The sequence below is a fragment of the Grampus griseus genome, assembly GCF_964374135.1.
Source record: "Grampus griseus genome assembly, chromosome: 17".
Lineage (NCBI taxonomy): Eukaryota > Metazoa > Chordata > Mammalia > Artiodactyla > Delphinidae > Grampus > Grampus griseus.
Genome location: NC_139011.1, coordinates 73,228,050 through 73,253,112, shown reverse-complemented (window position 1 = coordinate 73,253,112; position 25,063 = coordinate 73,228,050). Strand labels below are relative to the sequence as shown.

At 42.8% G+C, this 25,063-nt stretch overlaps 2 protein-coding genes across 6 annotated transcripts in view; one reads left to right on the top strand and one right to left on the bottom strand.

Moving 5' to 3' along the window:
* Nucleotides 1-7,719, top strand: part of CLVS1 (clavesin 1) — a gene marked incomplete at both ends in the record, with an annotated part of 133,529 nt that extends 125,810 nt beyond the window's left edge. Inside the window, one exon of the mRNA XM_082674841.1 lies at nt 7,632-7,719. Within this exon, the coding sequence (XP_082530967.1) occupies nt 7,632-7,719 (88 nt within the window). The remainder of the gene's footprint in view (nt 1-7,631) is intronic.
* Nucleotides 7,720-8,750: 1,031 nt separating this feature from the next.
* ASPH (aspartate beta-hydroxylase) overlaps nt 8,751-25,063 on the bottom strand; it is a gene marked incomplete at its 3' end in the record, with an annotated part of 208,582 nt that continues 192,269 nt past the window's right edge. For all 5 annotated transcript variants that reach the window (XM_082674443.1, XM_082674445.1, XM_082674444.1 and 2 more), the window contains 3 exons: nt 23,673-23,764; nt 23,171-23,304; nt 8,751-11,656 (listed from right to left, as the gene is read on the bottom strand). In XM_082674443.1, coding sequence (XP_082530569.1) covers nt 11,506-11,656; nt 23,171-23,304; nt 23,673-23,764 — 377 coding nt within the window. The remainder of the gene's footprint in view (nt 11,657-23,170; nt 23,305-23,672; nt 23,765-25,063) is intronic.

The window sequence follows — 25,063 nt, the reverse complement described above, 5'->3', positions numbered from 1 at the left end:
CTGGCATGAAATAAGCACTCAATAAATGGTGTGGTTGTTATTGTTGATGGCCACGATGAGATGATGACAGTAATTATAATAACCAGCCTTGGGGATGGGAAACTCTCCTGTAGGTGATAATTCTAAAAATATCCAATTAAAGTGTGTGTTGAAATCTTCCTTTCCAAAACATTCTGAAACTGATTTCAGATGTGACAAGCAAGATTTGCTGGGTGTCAACTGGAATTTTTCTGCACTGGAAAACCTTGGTGGCTCCAGACCAGACGGGAGCTACTCTGCAGCAGGAAACTGTGACCTGTGGACATGTAGCAAGAAGTTCCTTTAAATAAACTAAAACGCTTTACAATGACACAGGAAAATCGTTATTAAGTAGCACCTGGCAGCTCTGAATTCAATATTTAGAAGCTTACGGAAATAAAAATATTTTTAAAAGGTAAATCTTTTTGACTCATGAAACCTACATGTATTGGGCATACACAGACTTCAGGAAAGGCTTTCCAGGTCTGGCTAAATTTTGTCATTTTTAGTATTGTTATGGTTTTCTAGAAGGAGGTAAAGACAAATGCTGAGATAGAGAGGAACTTAGACTATCTGAGCAAATTAGCTTAAAGTCTGAATTGTAGAAATTTGAAAAATGACGTCTAATTATTTTCAAGAACTAATGGGTGATTTAACCCAGTCTCGTAGACTTCATGAAATCTTGGGGTTAAAAATAGCACTTTGTCTGAGATCATTTTACAGTTGAAAAATGTGGGATCATAGAAGCCAAGTGAGGTGTTCCATAGAGCCCTAGTTCGTGACAGCAAGTTGGTGACGGGGTGATGAGAAGAGGCACTGAACTCCCAGTCTAGTTCTCTTTCATCAGCTCAGCTCTCCAAGGACCCTTACAATGAACGGCAAAACACATCTGTAGTGGTCACACAAAGTTAATATTAATTTTGCTATATGTTCAGAAAGGACTTATTTCTTTCCCTTCAAGTAGGTTAAATTTCTTCCTAAAATCTTTTCATATGATTTATTCATTTAGAGGTAAAATAATGGTATGTGTTCACTCTCATCTAAAGGATAACAAATTAACGGAATCTAGACTGATGAAGTTTCTTTCTGTTTAGAATTCAAGCAACGACAGCAATACTCAGAAAGCAGCTCTCATGTCACCTCGGGCTTTGTGTGTGTCAATGTGAGGGTTAAATGAGTTAACACATGGAAAATAACTCAGCACAGTGAATACTGGCAATGACAGATCATAATGTTGTTGCTGTGGTCCTTTGGGATGACTATGAATTTCTAAATGAGGATTAGTATATTACTCTGGCTCAGCTACAAGTGTGATGGAGGGAATGAGGTCTTAAATAACATGGCTGTCCAACGGAAATATAATGTGAGCCGTACATGGAATTTTAAGTTGTCTTGTAGCCACGTTACAAAAGTAAAGAGAAACACGTGAAATTAATTTCAATATGTTTTAACCCAATGTGTACAAAATTATTATTTCAATATAATTTTTAAAGTATTAGTGAGATATTTTACATTCTTTTTTTCCCCCACTGTCTTTGAAATCCCATGTATACATTATCTTTACAGTCCATCTCAACTCAGACCGGCCCAGTTTCAAGTCCTCAATGGCCACATGTGGTTAGGGCTCTGTGTTGGACACAGCTGCTCTAGTCCTATGTACACGTGAGCCCAATTTCATCCTTTCTGAAAGTGCCTTTTCTCCTGGCTCTGTCCTCCTTGCTATAAGATCAGTACCCATCATGGTTAAATAGAAATACGTTATATATTTAAATTTGAGTTATACTGCACATAGGCAAGACCTGAGTTGAATGTTTGGCTCACTCTAAAAATAGTTCACTTAAAAAGCAATAGAATATTTCTTTTTCTTGGACTGGTTTCTTTATATTTCAGTAAGTTGTGGCTAACTATATTGTCAAAGTAGAGGGAGGTTGACTTTTTATTTCTTTACTTTGATAGGGAAAAGCTTTGCTGACATGAAAAATACTTAGGTTTACCTTTTGTTAAAGTGCTTTGTTGATTTATGATTCGTGATTTATTTACTAGTTCAGTAAATATTAACTGTTTCGTGTTGCCTGAAAGTATGATTCTAATACTGAAGAGTTTGGTAGCTGGACAGAAGAATACATGTGTTACAACTATAACTTACGACTCCTTATCAAGGACATTATCAAAGGCATTGTAGTAGAAGGAAACCTCATGTTGCTTTACATAGTGGAAAACAACAACAAATAGATGTGCTGAAAGCTACATAAATAATTGTTAATCAGATGGGAACTTCTGTGTTACTTCTGAAAATTATAGGATATAAAGTAAAATAATCAGGTTAGCTTTCATGTGGAATAGTCGCATCACTTATTTTGAAATTCTAAAATATGAGCCTGGATCCATTCTCAAATCTTAGTTGCACTTAGTGTCAGGTTACCCGACACATCAAGCAGGACACACAATTTTCTCTTGTAAGTTTAATCATGAGGCTATGGGAACTTGGAGTTGAATTCATGCTTCGTGACCCAATGTGTCAATGAACTAAATATGCCAGGCCTTAACTTTCTCATCGGCAAATGCGGAAGAATAACAAGGGCTAGAAATGTAGGAGCACGTCACAAGCTGACGCTGGGCTAGACACCTGACTTGCTGTAACTCATCTAATTCTCATCACCCCCATGTCCCAGGTTGTGGGCACTATGCTATTTCCATTTTACACATGAGGGGGTCGAATTTGCCCAAGCTCACAAAGCCAGCAGTGGAGCCATCATTCAAGCCCAGGCAGGAGCTCCTGAGGGAACTGCCTTGATAACTGAACGTACAGGGGAGAAACAGGGGTTAAACAGAATTACTTAGAGGCATCTTTAAAAATATCTTTAAAAAAGCCCCCACTCTTTCTGTTTAGAAGTTCTTATACAGGTTCACTAAGATATTAGGCAGTTCTGCACTATTCCACAAAACCAAGCCCATCGCTAACTTTAAGAAAAAAAACCAGAAGTATGGAATACTTCCTGATGAAGTGACGAGGTTGGTCCCTGGAAGAGAAACGGGGAGGACCTGAGATGAATGAGGGTTTGACTAAATTGCCTCTGAGGTTCCTTAGAGCCCTGGCCTTCAGTGACTCTAGGTGAATGTCTGGGGTTGAAGGGCGGAGCTCCTGTGCCCTTATTTGGGGTCCACAAAGCCCAAGCCAGGCCATGGCAGTTCATTAGTAAGAAGAATATGTGGTGACAGCTGTTGAGATAAGGTAGCTAAGTGAAGTTCTGCAAATAAGCCTCTGACTGAGAACAGAACTCTTAGTTCAACTGCAAGTCTGTGCAGAATGGACTAGCTCATGGTGAACATTTTCCATCTTTATCTTGTTCTTTTTGGAATTTAATTGCCTTTGGAATCAGTAAAAATTAAACCATGGCTATAGATGTTTGAATGACATGCAGTGGAGAAAGTTCCAAATTTTGGAGAGGAAAAGGGGAAGGTAGAAAGAAGAAAGGTAGAGAGAATGGGGGCGGGGGGGGGAGAGAGAGAGAGAGAGAGAGAGAGAGAGAGAGAGAGAGAGAGAGAGAGAGAGAGAGAGAGAGAGAGAGGAGATATAATAGCAGGAAAACAAAATGTGGCTATGAAGGCAAGAATGAAGCCTTTGTGAGGGTAGTCTGCTATAGCACTGAGATAATGATGGTTGAGATAGCTCAAATAACTCCTCTGCTTGCCCTTGGGGTTAAGCTGGCTTTCAGTGTTGGAAAGAGGACCCAAGGGAAAAGTCTGAAATGTTTATTCTAGCAGAAGTGTTAATCTTCTTGGGAGAAGGCAAATCCACCACATGGAGGGATTACCACTGAGCGTGATCTGGGCAACAAAGTCGCAAGGCAAGGGGTCCTCCAGTTAATGCACAATTCCTGAGCTCTCTGTTTACAAGTGGTGGAGACATTTCTATCAGTGAGCAGTGGATCGGTCTTCCCAGAGAGTACTGTGACTCAGCTAAATGGACTGAGGGCAAGATTTAAGAAAGGTGTTTCTCTTGGCTTTATTTATACTAGATTTTGAAAACAGCAACATATGCTTTCTGTTTTTCCAGTGAATTTCAAACACTTCATGATGAGTGTGTTCCTTATATCAAATGTTCATTGTGTGACCAGGTAAATGGCATCATGTCATGCCGGAAGTAAAGAGGCTATGGTCTCCTTCTCATCAGGAAAAAAGCAAACAAGGGGAAAAAATGTTATGTTTGGTCCCTCATGGTCGGTGCCTCAGAACTGTTCAATTGTTACTCACCACTCACCCAAGACAAACAGTCTATTGGCTGAGATAACAAAACTAGCATTCTGTGTCCCTGCTGTCAGTATGGGTATTAAAAAATCCCAAATAGATCCAAATCTGATGCCAAGTGGAGGGAAGAGTCACCTGAATAAGGACTGTGAATGATGTCACTGGGTGAATGATAGCTTTCTCCTTCCTTCCTTTCCTTCTAGAGCTAATGTCTCCCCTCCCCCAAATGCCCTGTTCTCAGGGTGCCTATCACAGTAATCCCATACCTATCTGTGCGTTTATGACCGGGTAACTGAAGCAATATTTCCACTAAGGAATGAGGGGTTCTGAACATTTTCTCACAGTCCCTGGCATATAGCAGAGGACATTCACAAGCATTTCTTACCATGAGTGAGTGGAAATAAGTGATTGTTGATTGAAAGTTCAATATTTGAGAATCTGTTGATTTTTTTTCCCCATAGTGGCTCCCAAAATAGGGGAAGGGAAAGTCTGGAAACAAATCCAATACTCGTGAAAATCACAGACAATCATTTGGATGGATAACAAATTTCTAGATCCAAAAGGATAGAGATACAGTGGTAATATAAGCCAAATTAAAAAAGATGAAATACTCAACCACGCACTTTCAAGATGGGGGAGAATCGACTTAACAGCAGCATGTGTAAATATAGCTAATATTTCCCTCGGCTTTATTACGTGAGTGCCAGAAAGGTTAAGGCAATTCTAGGTGCATTTTCTATGCTTCAACAGAAGCATACAAAAAAAGAAGAAGAGAGGAAGCGATAATTTCATTCCCTTTTGAGGTGACGTCCTGAGGGCAACCAGTTGATGAAGAGATGCAGGAGAGTGGTAATTTTAGAAACCTTGGCTCAAGAAGAGTTTGGTTAGTTTTAGTGCGGGCAGAGAGAGGGCTGGAGAGCACTAGAGAAGTACTTAAAGGGCTGTTACGTGGACCAGATGGATTACACATACTCTGGCGGCTCCAGCAGACGAAACCAGAAGCAGTATAGAGAAATTGCAAAAAGACAGGTTCTAGTTCAGTGTAAGAAAGAACTTCCTAGCAGAGCTCCTCCTCTACGAGCCTGGAGGAGTAGACTTCTTAAGTCAGATGTATTCAGCAAGAGGCTGCGTGGCTCCTGACTGAATATGTCCTAGCGGGTTAATCTAGTGGGTCGCCAAGGTCCCTTCTAACTCTGTGGCTGTGATTCTCTTGCCATGTTGTAAAACAAAGCCAACTGGCGTGAAAGCAGAAGAATACACTTCAGTAGTAAAGGACCGGCCTTGAGCATCCTCACCTTCACCAGGGCCTGAAGGGCAAAGCAGTTAGGCAGCTGTCCAAGGTGCTGCACGGAGTGGCCTGTGTGGGCAGTTCTACTTCTCTGTTTTTCAGTTTGTTTTCATGCCTTCTGGGTTTTCAGCTTTTCTTCTTCTTATATAAATCAATTACCCCCCCCCACGTGTATGTGCACGCGCGCGCGCGCACACACACACACACACACACACACACACACACCAGGCCTTATTTAAAAGCAAAGACAGAAATACGTAGGCAATGTGTAAAAGAGCTGAACTACACTACCTGGGGCTTCTCTGCCCTGTCCCAGGAGCAAACGAATCCATTTCATTTTCAAAGGTTAGACTTGGTACCTAACGTTGGACTGTTTGGCGGGATTGACATTTAGAGTAGCTAAAAATCTCTGCAGTGTGAGGTAGACCCAGGAACATTGTGAGGGTGATATACCTGTCCTGTTCTCTATTCTCTATTTGTGCAGCCTTTCCTATGTTACTTGATTTTTTTGGTCCCTTAGTTTTTCCCACTCCCCAGATGGAAGCAATAATAGCATCACTCCTTAGGGGTATGAAAATGAAGTAACTTCATGCATGTAAAGAAGTTACAACTACACCAGGTGCACAGACAGCAAATATTAGTGTTATTATATACTGTGTTTGGGATCCCCAGATTTGATAGTTGGCTAGAGGGACTCACAGGACCCGGAAATGTAGTTACACTCACAGTTAAGGTTTCTTATAGCACAAGGATACAGATAAAAATCAGCAAAGGAAAAAGGTGCAGTGGGTGGAGTTCAGGTACACTGGACCACTTGCAAGCTTCCAGTTTGCCTCCCGTGCAGTCACACAGAGAGAGCTCAATTCTCTCAGCAATGACGAGTGACAACACATGCACAGTGTCACCAACCACCCACCCATGCCTTGATGCCCAGGGTTCTGGGTTTTATTGGGGGGGGGGGTCCGTCACATAGGCATGCAGAGCATGTGTGACTGACCTTAGCCACTCGGTCTTCAACTCCTCCACCTTCCCCAACAAGAAGTCCAACTGACAGGGTGTGACCCAAAGCTCAGGCAAACGAAGACACTTTATCAGTCAGGATCCTCCCAGGGTTCAGAAGAACCAGTCAAGGGACAGTCCTGAAGACTTTTGGAATGTGGAGGGTTTGGGCAACTCAGGCCTACTGAGTTAACCATTTACTGCACATATATGTAAATCTTGCTTATTTGAACAACCCAATTCAACCATTTTCTTAATGTTTTGAATGGCTTTTTTTTTTTTTAGTATGTGAACGTTTATTGAATGTCTACTGTGTGCATAGCTCTTATCATCTTCTCTCTATAAAGCTAGAAACTAATTTCAGTTTCAATCATGTTATAAACACAGGAAATTGTTATTACTCTAGTATAAAAGGACACACCAGAGACTAAGATCAATGCCATTGTTGCAATAATGGTGATAACACAGTGCCCCATAAATTTTGACTACAAGTACATGTCAAGTGCTTTAGGTATAGTATTAGTTTTAGTCTTTCTCAACAACGCTGGAAGGTAGGTAACAGCTCTGCTTTACAGGTGAGGCAATAAAGGTCCAGGGTTCTGAAAACTCCCCCAAGACTCCTGTCAGTAAGGGGTCAAGAATACATCGACCATCTGATTCCAAATCTCATGGTCTTAACATCATACATGATAGCTTCCTATGACCTTGAGAAACAAAGGCTCTCAGAAATACTTTGAAACATTAAAAATCTAACAAAATTTAGGAGACTTTATACATCTCAAGATCCACAGAATGTTTAGACGGGGGGCAGAGTTGTGGCTAGAACACGTGTTCATTTTACCAAAAGAAGAGATTCCTGCAAAGAAGATTCCAAGATGCCTCGCTCCCTCAAAATGTGGTGTAGAAGACACAAAAGCAAGGAACACAGAGATACAAAAGGGGGGGGAGAAGTTATATAGCTATTTTGAGTGTCTTGGTTAATAAGGGGGACATAAAGTCTGAATGCCTTACAAGATTCCAAAATGGCTGACACCATGACTTATTTGTAATCATATCTTTTTCCTTCCCCTGTTATTAGATCTCAGTCTGTGGTAGAAGCTGGGACCCTGAAACATGAGGACAAGGGAGAGAATGAGAACACTCAGCCACTCCTGGCTCTGGACTGAACCCTGAGCCACCCTGTGCTCCAGACATCGCCAGCCCTCAGTGGTAGCAGCCACCAGGAAGCACATGTGCAACTGACCCCACAATGCGTGCGTTCGGCTCGACACAAGGGCCTCCTCTCCTGCCACCCAGTAATGACTCTCACCAGCCATTGGTCTAAGCAGCCAAAGTTGAACAAAGACTTGAGAGATGCTTTTTTTTTTCAATGAGGGAATTGGAGGATGAAGCAAGGCAGTTATGGAAACAAGATTCCCCCCATCCCATATTTATAGTATTAAGTGAATTGAAAAGAGAAAAACTAAATCTGACGCACACACTTCATTAGGATAAGGATCTTTCTGAGGCTTTGCAGAGACTCTGTCCAGTTTTTGCAATTTAAGATTAAGTGCATTTCCAAGTAGATACGTAAGAATTAAACTGTGCAGACACAACTGTCAAGTTTAATGTAGTGCAAAGCCCCAAGACAATAGTATCTCCAGTGATTTCCATTCCTATATTGAAATACTTTCTTTGACCTCATCACCAGCATCAAATTTCAAATTGTTCAGCCTAAGGGCACGTTCTCGTAGGTCTGGCTGTTTGCAGAGCTTGTTGTTGTTTTTTTTTTTGATATCCTGCAAAAATGATTTTGATATCACATCTTTGATCAGGCCACCAGCTGATTATCATGAGCTAATTTTAAACAAAGACACAAACGGAAAGATCTCTATTTCATCTTAGCAATGTGACTTCCCACAGGGGATGTGTGTCTCTAGAGGGTGGGGGGGGTCTCATTGAAAATACATGTCACTGATTAATGAATCCATTCAAGTTGCCTCACTTGGGTCACTACAGAAAAGAAAAGTGCTACAAAAGTATCACACCGCTCCCCACGTCCCCTCACCTCCTCTTGCAACCAGTTAAAGGTGTGCAGAAAGGGCCTGGCTGTTGCTGAGAGGGTAGGTATCAATCATGGAGGAAGACCCTTAAGGATGGTGAAATATGAAAGAACTGAAAATAAGAGAAGACCAGGAATGCAGGATGAAATGCCAAAGATCACTTTATTTCTTTGTTTATTATCCTTAGAAATGGAGTCCCCAGCTATCCATTCAAAGGAAATCAGATAAAAAATAAGCAGATTATCATAAGATATGATATCCTTACTTGTGCCATGTTTCCCAAAACCAGGTGTATGTTCTTAGCTATCTCTTATTCTCCCAGCCATCTGCATGACATGGGCCTTCATTAGTATGACCAGTTGGTGCTCAATCTCAAACAAAAAATATTTTAGTTGATAATGAGCAGTAAAATATGATTTTACACGTTAAGTACTTGGGAGGGTTAATTTGTTGGCTAAAAAATTCAAAGGAAAGAGGTGATTCAACTGGCCATAATCACCCTCAATAGATACTAATCTTAATCATGTATTACGTCTCTTTCTTAATGGATCTAGTGTTATAATTTTTTTCTACTGGTAGAAAATAATAACAGAAGTGATTTTTGTATTCCACCCTTGAAATAAAATTGAAAGAGAATTTAAAATATTTCTTAACCAATTGCATCACAGTATAAATAAAACCAATTCATTTTGTGTAGACATTTCAAATAACAAAAAAATAACACTGAAATAATTCTACCAATGCAATGACTGAAACACTTTTCTTATATACCACAACATAGGGAAGAAAGATGAAGAATTAAAGCGAATTGGAAAACCCATTTTATTACTTGAGTTTATAAAATAGTTGTGGGATCCAGTATTTCAAATGCTACTGGAGTCTATTATTGCCAACATTCTGCAGCAGTAATAGCTCTGGCTTTCCAATCGGCAATATTTAGAATCCTCCTGTAGTGACCCGATTTTAAATACCATACTATAATTACTAAGTTAAGAGCTAGTTTTGACTCTATTCCATGATTTCATTAAATGAATCAAAGATGATGGTTCAACAGTGACAACTTACACTTTGAATTTCTTTATGTGTATGCAATATACATACAAGAACCAAATTCAGTAAGTGACATGAATGTTACCACATGAACACTAGATTGTATTGTTCTTTGTCAGTCATTTCTTCTGTTCAATAAATACTGAAGGACACAAATGCTTTTTTATTTTTCAAGAGTTTGCTTTTTCTTCTGGATTTCGGTAATTAATTTGGACATTTTTCCTCACATGCTTCTTCACCTATTTTAGTGAGATTTTTCAACATTGGCAAAACAGAAGGAAAGAGGACAAATATTTTACAAACTCTGACTGGAAGCTGAAGTCCTTAAAGACAAGCAAAGGGGGTTCATTTCAATATTAAAGAATGTTTTCTAAATAAGATAAAGGAAGCATCTTTCTTTGTCCTTCAATGGAAAAGAAAGCACAAGTGTTTTTTCTACCTGCGAATGAAATCTGGTAACCTATGTGTCATTTCTCCAGCATTTTTGTTCATATTGGCTTAAAATTCAGTGCATGAATATCATTACATTCTTATAGCTAACATTTCTAGTTAGCTTTGATTTAAAAAACACAAAATTTAATGCATCAATATTCCTCTAAATTAATGACGTGGTCATCTTCGGAACGAGTAGGCAACTGTTCTTTCTATGCAGTAGGAAATTTTAAAGCCGAACTATCAATAATGATTGCCATCTCAAAGTGAAGCTCAAATGGCAGAAGTTTCTCAAGCCAGGGAGATGTCAGAGTCTTCCAAACAATTTCAAAGAGGAAAGCGATTTTTACATCCTACACGCAGGACAGAGATCCTGGCATATTCTTGGTCTTCCACTCTGCCATCCTTCATAGTTTTACAAAATTTTGATGGGAGTCCTTTCAACGGCCTCATCACTCACAAGGATCCCCAACAGAAAACACTCTGGATTCCAGCCCTGTTTCATAGACGCAAAGAGACCAGGAGCCAGGTGTCCTAGCAGCCCCCTATCTACCTGATCCCAAGAGAAAATTTTCACTTGGAGAAATTTTACTTTTTGTTTTCTAATGCCTAGTGCTTGACATTAAAAAAATTTACATGCGTCATTGTTATAACTCATTACAAAATGACTCCAAGTACTTCTTCAGTGTAAAAAGTTCCTCTTAGAAATAAATACCATTTTGACAGTATCTCCACCATTCACATAGCGAGGAGAGAAATTAAGACATGAGCTCTCAATGGTGACAAAAAAGCAAAGAGACGCAATGGGTAGGGAGCAGTACGGTTCATGAAGACATTGGCATAATTATGTCTTTCTCCTTTGTATTAGGAAAATAGAATCGTTTTTTCATATGAGTGCCTTTTACTAAAAATAATTAAAAGAGGGACGTCTGAGTTCATCAGGAAAGTTACGATTAAGCAGAACTAAAGCGTTTATACAGCTTGCCATTAAACTCAACAAAAAAGTAGCGGTGTGTGATGACAAAATCATCCTGCTTCCCTAGAAAAATATAATTGCATAGAAAAATTAAAAACTAAAGCAATCCATTTACAGTTTCTACATATACTCTCATTTACACTGATTTCGCCTATTCTAAGTGGAAAAAATATCTTTGGCCGGCAAGGTAGAAGCTATCATGGGTTCACCTGGAATACAGGCATCAGATGGGGGCTGTCATGGATGAAATACCGCAGGTATTTTCTAAAAGAATTGCAGCGAGGCATATATTCCCTTTAGTGTCATCCAACCCTCGGAGGAGGTTTAGAATTTTTCAGGCTGCAAATCCAGGGAATTAAGGGCTGTGGTGTTTGAACGTCTATGCCCACATCCAAGGTGACTGAACCAGAGAGGCAGCCTCTCTCCAGCGTGTCCTGAGCCTGCCCAAAATGCTAAATCGCAGGAAGGCTGCGTCTCTGATGGGGTGTCAGCTCGGGGTGCCACACATCCACGATGAAGATCAGCCGGAAAGACGTGGCATCCTGCCACACCTCATGCTCAAAGGAGTCATCAAAGATGAGCACCTTGCCTTCTTCCCATGTCCTGGAACAGAAAAGCATGGAAGCTTGTGATTCAGATGCCTGAGGATCAATCCACGTCTGTGTTCAGGAAGGCTCTCTCATGATAACCTTTGCAATAGGACCAGGTAAGTGAAACACAGGATGTGTTCTTTCCTCGGTGATTAAGAAAGAATTTCAGCATGCTTACCATGAACATCAGCTTTCACGCTCAGCACTGAAGGTATACAAAAGGCAGGAGACTGGTGATAAGGGTAAACTTATTCTTGGTACAAACCTAGGCAAGGCTTGTTTAGTCGGGCGAGCACTCAAAAGTGTGCCCCAGTGGCTCATTCCCAAGGTGGCCTCCCAGTCAATGGCTCCATGGTATCCTCCCTGGCATTTCAGAGATTGGTGTGGAAGTACAGACAGTGACTGGGTCTCAGGCATTTTGATGTCCCATAGGCATGGTGTCTGTGCATCTCCAAATGATTCTCTTTTCAACCCATTCCATTTGTTAAAGTTCCATTTTATGGAAGGGCAGATTGTTTATACTCCTAATGTTATACGCTGTGCAAGTGGGTTATCCATGGAATATTTGAAATGAATGCTGCAAAACATCCTTTAGGGCTGACAGCACTACTTCACAAGATACCTGTAGAGGAGCTAAGATCTAAATACGGTGTTAGTCTAAATAAGACAGCCGAGAGAGTAAAATGCAGGGCGCAGTCATACAATGCCTTTCAAACCCAAGGGAAGTTTGTTATTTCTGCTAATGTTTTCTTCTTTTTCGAATAGGTATTAATTGTCAATATGGTAAATGCTAAGTTATATTTCTGAAATGAAGTTTTTACTAGGAAATTTTTTCTAGATATCAAAATTCCTCTCAAGTATTTAAAATCTTACTTCCTGGATTAGCAAATAATTAAAATCATAGGAGGAAAATGCTAGCTTGATTTCAACTTATTGCATTATCATAAAGAAGTTTTCCTTAGGGAAATGATTTGTCTTTTTATGTTCATTACCTGGTGATTAATCAATATTAAATTAGATAATATTATCTAATATTATCTAATGTTACACACGGCAAGCTTTCTCAACCTTGGCAATACTGACATTTTTGCCAGGTAATTCTTTGTTTTGGCGGGGGGCGGGGGCTGTCCTGTGCTCTGTGAGACGTTTAGCAGCACCTCTGGTCTCCGCTAGATACTAGTAGCACGCCCTTACAAACTGTGACAATCAAAAATGTCTCCTGGGCTTCCCTGGTGTCGCAGTGGTTAGGAATCCGCCTACCAATGCAGGGGACACGGGTTCCAGCCCTGGTCTGGGAAGATCTCACGTGCCGCGGAGCAACTAAGCCTGTGTGCCACAACTACTGAGCCTGTGTGCCACAACTACTGAGCCTGTGCTCTAGAGCCCACAAGCTACAACTGCTGAGCCCACAAGCCACAACTACTGAGCCCGCGAGCCACAACTACTGAGCCCACGTGCCACAACTACTGAAGCCTGCGCACCGGGAGCCTGTGCTCCACAACAAGAGAAGCCACTGCAATGAGAAGCTCACACACCTCAACGAAGAGTAGCCCTTGCTTGCCACAACTAGAGAAAGCCCGCGCACAGCAACGAAGACCCAATGCAGCCAAAAAAAAAAAAAAAAAAAGTCTCCAGTCATTGCCAAATGTCCTGAGTTGGAAGGCAGTGAAGTGGGAGACAAATTTGTCTGAGACATATTAATGAATCTGACACTAAAATTTCCAAATAATTTAAAGTAACAAATATCTGCAAGTTAAAAGCTCCTTGAAGTTGGGAACCAATCCTCTGTTCTGTTACCCATTCTCTCCCCAGCCCCACCTCCTGCGCTGCCTCACACACCTACCCGGATGTCTTTGTTTTAACTGAAGTATAGTCGATTCACAATGTTGTGCAATTGCGAGTTTATTGTTTATTTTTATTTTTTGGCCACGCCGCACAGCCTGTGGGACCTTAGCTCCCTGACCAGGGATGGGGCCCACAACCCCATTAGTGGAAGCACACAGTCCTAACCACTGGACCGCAGGGGAGGTCCCACCTACCCTAAAGTCTTGCACTCAATAAATGAGTTGCTTGGCTCTTTGATCCAATTCCTCTGAAGGGTCAGGGTCTACTGGAGTCCCATCCAAGTGTAACGAAGGACAAAAATATATAGACTCAGGGGCAAATGACTGACTATGTATTCATTACCATGCAGCACCTAGAGTAGTCAAATTCATACAGAAAATTCAAAGTTACTTTGGCATCACTCTCTATGAGTAATCTCCCTCTATTTGAGAAGACTGAAAACTTCCCAGGGGGTGCAATATCAAAACTCCCTAAGAGAATCTGTGACGTAACGCTTGGTGCGGCAATGACAAGTGATTCTCAACGTTTTCTGAGTGGTAGAGAGTCTAGAACCTACTTAAAGTACTGGAAGTAATTAAGACAACTAAATTGAACATTCTAAGTTTGCACAAAATGACATTTTTCACTAGATTACGGTAAGTATAAGAAAGCCAAAGATTTAGGAATGCTGGATGTGAGAAAAACCTTAAGCACTCCATTCATTAACTTAAATTCCTTATAAATTGGGAAAAGCTTTTAGCGCTGGTTCATTCATGGCATACCAGTGCCTGTAAAGGTGGAACTTAAGTTAGCACTGGGTTGTGGCTTTGCAGATATTTTGGGTCAAATATGGACTAGTGTAAACCACTGATTAAACAATTTTTTAAACGTGAAATCTGGGAGGTATTCCGAGGGGCTGCATTCCATTAGGGCCATAAAATTCTATTAGATTTATACTTGCCTTTCTATTTTCTTTCAGACATTCTCCCAGAAAACAGTAAAGATACTCAATCACTTATTGTAGATTCTTAAATGTAGATACCTTCTGAATAGGTAAAAAATGATGTCTTTCAATCACTTATGAGAGCTAGAATGACTAAAAGTGCAGCCCTAATTGGGAAGGACAATAAAACTCCATCCAAGTGACACGCAGACTAAAGTGACTTGCGTTCAACAAGAGATGTGTCACCTGTCTGGGAAAGGATGAAGGTTTTCCAGAACAAAAAGAGTCAGAGCTCAAAGATGTCAAAGGTCTTGCACCTCTTCTGAGTGAAAAACAAAGACACTCATTGCAATGCAAAGAAAATAGTTTTCAGGCCACTCGCTTTGAGAGCAAATCTCCGCCACATACATTTAAGTTATGCTGAGATTATGACAAGAAAAGGACCCTCTGGAGAAAAGATTTTCAGAGCAGCCTTGGAAAGAAGTCCTCCTGGAGGCGTTCACCCAGCCTTCCTCTGCGGGTCCAGAAAGGCAGGATAGCAGTGGGGAGCTGCAGCCCATCCCCAGATGGCTACCTCAGCTTAATTTTAGCATTTCTTACTGTTGCGAGAAGAACGTCTCTCCCTGGTTTGCCAAAAGATAGAAGAATATCTGGTCACAAGATAAACCAACATTGTGTAATTCCTCAATTTCTCAGACTATTATAATTAATGATAATGGTATAATGGTGGCAGCATAAACCTAATAACTATAATTTTGCCATAGAATTACCATCACCATTAATAATGCTAAATAATGACGCTACGTGCTTATAGAGTTTTCCACCTAAAAACTTTATAGATTATATCTCAGTGATCTTTGCTAAAAGGTTCTGAGGTAGACAAGTGACGCGGTTCTAATTTTTCAGCAAAGGAATCACATGCAAGCCAGTTCGGATGCCTGCGGTGACACCGTGATTCTGTGGAAGAAGCAGAAAGGCACTAGGCTTGCTTCATTACAGCCGGACCTCTAGCTCAAGATCGCGTTTGTAGGAAACGTTCTCAGCACCTATAGCTGCTATGCTGAGGTGGCCTGAAAGGAATTTAAACAGGCTGACTGGAGTACAGAAAAGGGTCAGAGGGCTCAGGAATCAGGCTGCTTTAACGCAGCTCTTATCAATTCGGATCCATTGAAATCCCTCAGTTTCTGACTGCACTGGAAAGCCTGGCACCTCCTGGAATTGAAATTAAAACTGCATTATTGCCACTTCCTCTTTTTTCTCTCCTCCTAATACAGAAATACACATGCACATACCTTCTTTGTCTGTCTGTCTATCTATCTATCTATCTATCTATCATCTATCTATCAGGATAAAGCATTTTTCTGGAAGCTAGGACACCTCTGTTCTTGTTCTGACCACTGCTAACTAGCCATGTGGCTGTGATAAGCATGTCACCTGTGGGCCTCAGTTTCCCCATCTGTGCAATGGTGGAGGAGGACAGGAGGGCCTCCAAGGCTTCTTCCAGCTCGGAAACTCTCCTAATTCTCTGAGCCAAGCTGCTGGCTGGGACTTTAGTCTTCATGTTGCATTTTACAGGATACATTCCACAAACTGTCATCTGAGAAATGGGGATGGTATTTGCTATTTTGTTGGATGTCAAAATAGTAATTTCAACAAAAGATGGCTAAATTACAAAGAAGCTCTTTCCCCAACAGGTTCTGTATATATGCACCCTAGTATCTCTCTCCACCCCTCCTGGGGGGGCTCGTTCCAGCCAGGCTGCCGCGGGGATTCTCTCCCCTCCAAGTGGGCCTGGGGCTTCGGCTCCGCCGTGCAGCCCCTGCGCTGCCTCTGTAACGGCTTTTGACTTCCCCCTCGTGGTCCTCGGTTACCCAGTAGCAGAGGGCTCTGTAACATCGCGAAGAAAGCCAAAAGGGGAGGACAAAGAAAGCGAAGAGGGAGAGGAAACCTCCCGAGGCCACAGAGCTGGGATGCCTCTGGCCCCTCTCCAGGGTGGCGGCACAAGGGGAAATGGAGGGGGTGGCCATCCGCTGTGCCCTTCTGTGCCCCCCTGCCTCAGCGTCCCTCCCAGCCCCAGGCCTATCACATCATAGCCCCCCTCTGCATCTGATCCATTCCTTCACCAGCCCTGGCCCTGCACACCCTCGACTTCCCGTTTCCCCCTCCTTCCTGTCTCCTTAGAGCACCCACCCTCATCCCCGCCAGAGTGCGCACTGCAGGTTCCAAGGACCACCTCCGACAGTACAGGAGTGCTTGGTCTCACGCCCTGGGAGGTAAGGGGCAGAAGTCCCCATTTCTGCAGCAATCAGAGACGAGCACAATAAAAGCTCAAAAATACTGAGCATGGTTACCACGTCACACTCTGTAAATACAGTTCTGAATGTATTTATACGGATCACTTTAATTCTCAAAACTACACCAAGACATACTTTTATTCTTCCCATTTTACAGATGAGGAAATTGAGGCTTAGTGAGGCCATGCAAGTTGTCTAAAGTTACACTTCATAAGAGGGGAAGCCAGGATTTGAACCCAGGTCAGGAGACTTTGGTGCTCTTAATTTACTTTCATGAAGATACAGGATGTTAAAATCTGAAGTGAAAACTCAGGATCTGTTTTCCCATAGAAACATTATTATAAAGAATAGATACATGTATACGTATAACTGAATCGCTTTGCTGCACACCTGAAACTAATACAACATTGTTAACCAACTATTCTCCAATATAAAATAAAAAGTTAAAAAAACCAATAGCCACTGGTGCTACAGCCCTATTAACAGAGACCATGAGTTAGGAGGCTTTTAAGGGCTGGCCCAGGAACCTCCACATCATTTATTACTGCCATAGCAAAATGGATCTCAACTTTCCAAATTCTCAACCATCAGTTCAATGAACAAATGTTTGGACAAAATCTGTTTTCAATGTGGGAAGTGCTGTTTCCCTGTCGAGACGTAGATATTCATCTGTGTGTGTGGATAGCCATAGACACCCCATGCTAACCAGGACAGGGGTAAAGGAACTTTATTGGTGTTTTTAATTCTCCAAATTGCTTAAGAAAAAGAAGAAAGAGCGTGAAACGTCACTATTTAACAACAAACCTTAAGGGAAGCATCCCATCCAGTTAAAAGTGACATGTTTGGTCCTACAGTCCCAGATGGACAGGCTTGAATGGTGGATAAAGTAATGTGGAAAGGTCACATTACAATTTGAATGGAAGACGGGTATATTTTGTGAAACAGAAGGTCTATGACTTCAGGGAAACGAGTAAAAAAACCAAAAAACAACCTCCCTCTCCCCAAAAAAGGAAGAAGAGGCAAAAATATTTGGTTCCAAATGATTTGTTAATTTACAGCTTCTATAACATGATGAGAAAAAATTTAAACTATCTTCTTGGACACTTTATGAAAACATAACACATAACATCTATGAACAATTCACGGTGGATTAAAAACAACGGTCTCTCTTTGACTGTTAATATTTTAGCATGCCTTCTACACAATCTTCCTAATAGGAAACTTGAAAGAGTCATGAAAAAATATATTCTAGAATACTCGAGGTGTGTGGGAAAAGGTCATTATTTCCACAACCACATAAAGAGGAATTAAATGACTTATTGCCCATTCATTTCTTCAGTCTGTTGCTGACACTCATGCCAACACATGATTTTCTGGCTACATATAGGTCCTGTGCAACGTTTCAGGTCAGCGATTCACAGGCAATGAGGCCGGGTCTCCAGGAGAGCTGCACGGTCACCCTTCTTTCCCTTGGTATGGTTCCGGCATGAACCAGAAGCCCTCGTGGAGACTCAGAAGAAAGGATTTGTCTCTGGGATCACCCAAAGCTCACACACCTTGGCCACTCTGTGAGGATAACAATTATTCCCACTTGCCAGCGGGGGCCTGTTTATCCACTGACTCAAGTTCATTCAGCTCTGACTCAAGATCGCTAATGAGCTCATTTTACTGACTGCAAAGCATGGCCTGTCGAGGGGGACACGAACAAACCCCCAGAGGTGGAGACTCCCCAGCAGCCTTCTCTACTTGTTACCCTGATGTCTGGAAACAAAAACCGGCATTCAAAGTGGTCACCTTATAAGTATAGCATGATCCTAATCTTGTGAACAAAACTCAAAAATCCCCCAAACCTATATATAAGTGGGTCTATGGCATTGAGGCCAGAAGCACAAACTTTCAAGCCAAACTGTCTGGCATGGAACCTTGGTTCCAACACTGTAGTGGGCTGAATGGTGGCCCTCACCCCCAGAAGTATGTCCCCCTGGAAGCTGTGGATATAACCTGATTTGGAAAAAAGGGTCTTTGCAGTTGTAATTAAGTTAAAGGGCTTGAGATCATTCCGGGTTAGGTTGGGCCCCAAATCCAGTAAGCGCCTTTAATTATTTATTTGCTTATTTTTTTGGCCATGCCCCCAGCATGTAGGATCTTAGTTCCCCGACCAGGGATGGAACTCGTGTCCCCAGCATTGGAAGTGCGGAGTCTCAACCACTGGACCGCCAGGGAGGTCCTCAGTAAGCGCCTTTGGAAAAGAAGACAAGGGCAGAAGACGGAGGGAGAAGGTGACATGATGACAGGGGCAGAGATGGCAGTGATGCGCCTACGAGCCAGGACGCAGCAAGGAGAGCCCGCGGCCACCGGAAGCCAGGAGAGAGTCAGGGGACAGGGACTGCCCCTCAGAGCCTCCAGAAGGACCCAACCCTGACCATACCTTGACTTCGGACTTCTGGCCTCCAAAATGGTGAGAGAAGAAACTTCTGTTGTTTTAAGTCATCCGTTACGGCAGCCCTAGGACCCTGATACAAATATCGACACTTGCTAAGCTGAGTGACCTTGGGGAAGTTACTCAGCCTTTTCAGTCTCCTCAGCTGAAAAGTAGAGACTTTAATACTCCCAGTTACGTGGGGTTGCTGTGAAGGTATGCAGAGGGCTTCGGACCGTGCTTGACACATAGCAAGCACGATGCATATTATCACTAGGAGCTTCCTCATCATGAATATACATTATACAGGCCCTGAGAAGCGTCTGAGCAATATCTCTGAGTACCGAAATCAAAAATAATATTTACTTTCTTTGTCGTGCTTCTCTGTGTTTCACAAATTATGTAGCAGGGGCATGCATCAGTTTTGTCACCGGAAAGCATTTATTCATTTTAAATGATCATTTTACTTATTGAGATAGACAGCTGCATACCTTCAAGCCCATCTTCAGATAGAAAGAGCTGTGCTATGATCTGCAGTGATGGACTCTTTAACCAACACGCACGCCCGCTAGCAGGAATCGCAGTGTGATGATTAATACCTGAGAACTACAAGGCACAAATTGCTATTCCTTCAAAAGTTGAGAAGCTCTGAAAAATTGCTTCCACTTGCCCATAACAAGGAAGCCTGATGTCCTGGTACGTGTGCTTCTGTTTCCACACTAATAGTGCTTCCATAATAAGTGTGAAACTTCCCAGATTTCACATTACATACAGATTTCACGTTCTGTCCTCAGAGTTTATAAACTGACTCTACTATTCAGCTCTCTAGCTATGTTCACTAGAAGCATTGCACAGTGCTTTAATTTCATTGACCCATTTCTCTCATGAAAAACACTCTTTTTGTCATGAAATACTTAGCCTGACCCGGCCACCCTGGAGTTAAGGATTATGAAGGATGAGAATGTAATGCAACATAAAACAAGTACCATAGAAGGGACGTGGAGAAGGAGGCTGACCAGCATTGAGGAGGGAGAGGAAGGGCACCGATGCTTCAAAGCTCCCTGGGGACGAGACAGCGTGAAACAATCCATCCTCCGCAAAACCGCCGCCCTAGCCCATGAGAGCCGGGGTGTCGGCAAGTGCTTTTTAATAATCACTGTGAATTTGTAAACTATACCATCTGCAAAGTATTGTTATCAGCAGCTACTTACTGCCACCTGAAGGAGGCTGGCTTTTAGCCCAGTGGGAATGAAGGGGCTGCCCAGTCAATGTTCTTATTCAAGATCACCCTACAAGTGAGCTGTGGGGCTGGGCTTACAGCCCTTCCCTACTTCTGGTGGGTGCTGACAGCTCCCCTAATCACATTCCCAGCTTCAGTTTAAGACCCTAAGTTGGTATACTTAAATTAGGTCTGAAGCTCCTCTCCATCTTCACGGCCCCTGTGATTCTTATTTGACCTCCAAGGAGTTGACCTCGTCAAACTCTGCCTTCCCCAGCACACTCCCACCTCCTCTCTGTTTTCCCTGGGTCCCCTGCCCCTCTCCCCTTTGGCAGAGAGACCCTGTAGACCCGAACGGAGCTCAGCAAGGCTTGGTGAGCTCCATTGCATCTTGGAAGAAACTTCGCCCGGTCTGGCCATCTCTGATTCCCCCTCCTGGCTCTTCCAGCTCTGCCCTCTGCTGCCCCAGCTCCTTCTTGGCTCTCTTTCCTTTTTCTGCCTCCGAAATGTCGATGTGGCCATGGGACTCTCACGCTTCCTCTAGAGCCTCCCAATAAGCCTGCTTCTAAAACCTTTATGTCTAGACTTGACTTCTCCCCTGAGCTCCAGACCTCACTATCCAGCAGACTCCTGGATATTTTCACTCCTGTGTTCCAACAGCAACTTAAACAAATAATATGAAGACCGGACTCATGATCTGTTCCCCTAACCTGCCTCATGCCTCCCAAGCTCTCAGCATTTGCTAAAGCATCAACACCCCCCTACTGACCAAAATGGAAACTGTCGCATCATCACGGACACCCCTCCCTTGCCCCACACACTCGAGATTCACTTGAGTCAATCTTCATCACATCTCCTGCCTCTGTTCTTTACTCTCCCTTTCTTTCCAGGATCCCAATCCCTGCCCTTCTGGGGTGGGCTACTGAGGCAGTCTGTTAACTGTTCTTCCCAAACGCCCCATCGGACACACCCAGGGTTTCCAGAACGCCTTGCTAAAAGAGATCTGATCCCACTAGTTTGTATTCAAAGCCTTCCATGATTTAGCTTCTAATCCACTCTCTCACTTTCCAACCTCATTCCGTATGTTAAAGGAACGAAACAAGGAGGCCATTAGATGGAGGTGTTCTAATGCCTTGGTAGCCTCGTAGCAAAGCAAAACCTACCCCGGAGTCAATTCATTGGAATCTGAGAAAGTGAAACTTAAGAACGACCAATCGCAATTAGCCAGCAGCCTTTCCCAAACGAGGCAACCGCTTACACCATAACCAGTCAAATCATCTCCTTGCTTTGCTTCAGCAGCTCCTCTATGAAAACCTGGCCCCCAGCGCGTGCCGGTAGAGCGCTCCTAACCACCTTTGGTTTGGTGCTACCTGATTCGAATCATATGTGTTCAAATAAATTCTGGAAAAATTTACCAGAATTTAAAGGTCCGTTTACCTCTTAACAGTATCCACACTCTTGGTTGCTGAAAGCACTCAATATTCCTCACACGTGGCTCGTAATTTTTGGCTTCCGTGCCTATGCTGATGCCGTTTGTTCAGCCTCGAGTGCCCCTCTCTTCCAGCTTTTAATGTGCAAATCCTTCCTGTCTTTAAAAGCCACCACTGTCAGGTTTCCCAATTCTCGGCGCAAATGAGCTGCCTGCCCACCGACCACCTGCAGCATCCTTGCCTGAGCCTCTCTTATGACTCACGACCTTCGAGCTGTGTTTTCTCCCTGACTGGACACCTCTGGTGGGGGAAGACCCCCATGTGAGTCGTCTCAGAATCCCTCACGGCACGGTGGGCTGCTGCCCCAGGCCCGGGGCAGGCAGGTGTCTGCCAATAACCAAACGAACAACCAGTACCCTCCTGCACACGCCTCCAGCAGACCTCCACCAAGGGCCGTGATACACGTGTGAGAAGACAACTTGGTTTCTGCCCTCCAGGCACTTACAGCTCAGTCCCAGAGATTAGACCAATATATACCAATTAATAAAAAGCAATGGAAATAAAAAGCAGAATCACTGAGAATATACCCTGTAAATACTCTAAGAAGTCAAAGGAGAGGTTCCTTTTTAGGAACAAAATTGGATCTTAGTAATAGGTTAATTTTGGATGGGTGAAAAGGCGGGCATTCCAGGGGAACAGAGTAATAGGACCAGGACAGGCAAAGGCATCAAAAGAAGTTGCCCTGACATTCACCATGTCCCTTCTCAGGCCGGTACCCGGGCTAAGTGCCTTGTAGGCATTATTTCGTTTAATCTGGACAACAACCCTGCAAAGCAGATAGCAACGCTGCCGATTTTATAAGTAAGCAGGCTGAGGCTGCAGGGGATTAAGTGACTGGCCAAGGTGACACAGGATTAGTTGGCACAACTGGGATCTGAAAAGGCAGCCACGTCCGCTGCACCATGCTGTGTCCTCTAGAGCGAGACATATAAATATCACAGGGTGTCTTCTTCAGGAAGGAGACTCTTTGTACCGACGCATAGTTCAAGGTGTAAAGCAATAAACACAATGTGTAATATGTGTAGGGTTTAGGACAAGTTAGCTGACTGAATGCAAGTCTGTCCATCTAGAAAGAGAAGCAAGAAGGTTCATCAATCAGACAAGAATGCTCTGGGGAGAAGTGATTAAGGAGGGCAGCCCTAGAACTGGGGAGTATCTCCAGACCCACGGAAGGCGCAGAGGTGGGACACCGACTAAGAAGCTGGATTAATACCACCCACTCCAGTCTACTTCAGTGACAAAGGAAGAGAAACAATCCAACCGAGCATAGCTTTGTCGTAACGAACATCCATCCTCAGAGGTGACGAGTAAGAGAGAAAGGGATGGGAGGAAACATACTTGGTCTCGTTGGCACACCGGATCCTGCAGCCTTCCTTGGGGATCACCAAGCCCAGGTGCATTCGGAGCCTGCAGTTCGTGGGTCCCGTGTGCGGCCACACGTGGGTTCCCGGGTACATGACGGAATATTTGATCTGCACAGAAAACGTACCACCCTGTTCATCCATTTACCAGGGTGTGGGAGAACTGCTAAAAGTACAAAATTACTGTCAATTCAGATTAGTGCCTCTGCAGTACTCAATTTATATCCTCGTCTTATTTCTTTGTGAAGGAACTAAAAGTAAGGACTCCCATTTTCCACAAAGCTATAAACGCTGAACATTTTCCACCCTCAGTGCTGCCGTCGAGGGCATGACATTATGTTTTATTAAAAAGCAAGTGAAAAAAGAGGCATTCAGTGGGTCAAAGGAAATAACCGTTTCTTTGTAAACATGAGCATTCCCATTTATTCCCCTAATAACTGACTGTGCTCCTCCCAGCACAGAAAAAACATTCTTGGTACCTGTCCTCTTCGGCATCCTGTCGTCTCGGGGAATTTATCTAGTAAAGCACAGGTTTTACGAGCTCCTTTACAGGCATTTTCATTTTTCCTTCCTAGAACAATAAATGATAAAACCACTGTTAGAAACAAATCACAGTAAAGCTTTAACTCATCCCGTTTTGACCACACACAATCTATATTGTCCTCCTTACTGTAAGAATGAGAAGGCCGAGTAAACACAAGAAGACAGTGTCCTGTTCCAACAAACACTGACGGGCACAGCAAGGACCAGAGCTCTGCACCCAGCCTTGGACTACCGTATTTGACTAAGGATGTCTAACGGGCAAGGCGTGTGTCGAATACGTATTTTTCCCCCTGTGGCAGGCAGAACAATGGCTCCCTCCTAAAGAAGACCACATCCTAAGCCCAGGAACTCGTGAATAGGTTATGTTACGTGGCAAGGGAAAATTAAGGTTGCAGGTGACGTGGAGATTACTAATCAGCTGACCTTTAAAGAAGGAGATTATCGTAGATGAACCGGATGGGCCCAGTGTAATCACAGGGTCTAAATGTAGAAGAGGGAGTCAGTGCCAGAGTGCTACAGAATGAGAAAGACTTGAGTGGCTACTGCGGGCTCCAAAGATGGAAGGGGACCACAGCCAAGGAATGTGGGCGGCCTCTAAAATGAACGCAGCCTTGATGACACTTTGACTTTAGCTCAGTGAGACCCAGAACTGTAAACGTAAAACATCTGAGTTATCTTAAGCCACGACATTTATGGTCATTGTTATAGCAGCCACAGGAAACTCATCCACCCCCCAGCCCCCAAGGAAGGAAAATGGCTTATGTTACACTTCTGACCTAAAAGTGCATTTTCTAGGACTATATTCTACTAACCCACACATCAGTTTTCATTGAAATTTAATGTATTTTCCAATGTACAGGTCATCCTTTATACGCTGATAAGAATAGGATTTCAGTGACGAGGGGAGAGGTCTCTGAGAGATGGGGGTTTCTCTGAGGGCCTGGTCAAGAACACAGATTTTGGGACATAGTCTAAAGCACGCTGGACTAGGCAAATTCCTTCACCATCGACAAAATCACTGTTTCTTAAGAAAGATGTGCTTAGGAAGGTACAGCATCATTTGCTCTCACGGACGAGGAAAACAATGGGTTTTTTTTAAAAGGTAGAGACATTGTAATTCCCTATTCAGGATTCCTACAAGGTACTGATACATCTAAGCTGAGTTCAACTTTATTTAATTAATGTTAGTTGTGTCCTAAGATAATTATATACTGAGAATAAAATGAGAGTTAACAAGGAATGTATCTTACCGGCAGCGTCCTCAATCAAATGGACCTCGATATTTTAGAAAAATACTTCTATATTTGTTTTTCCTAAGTAATCTGTC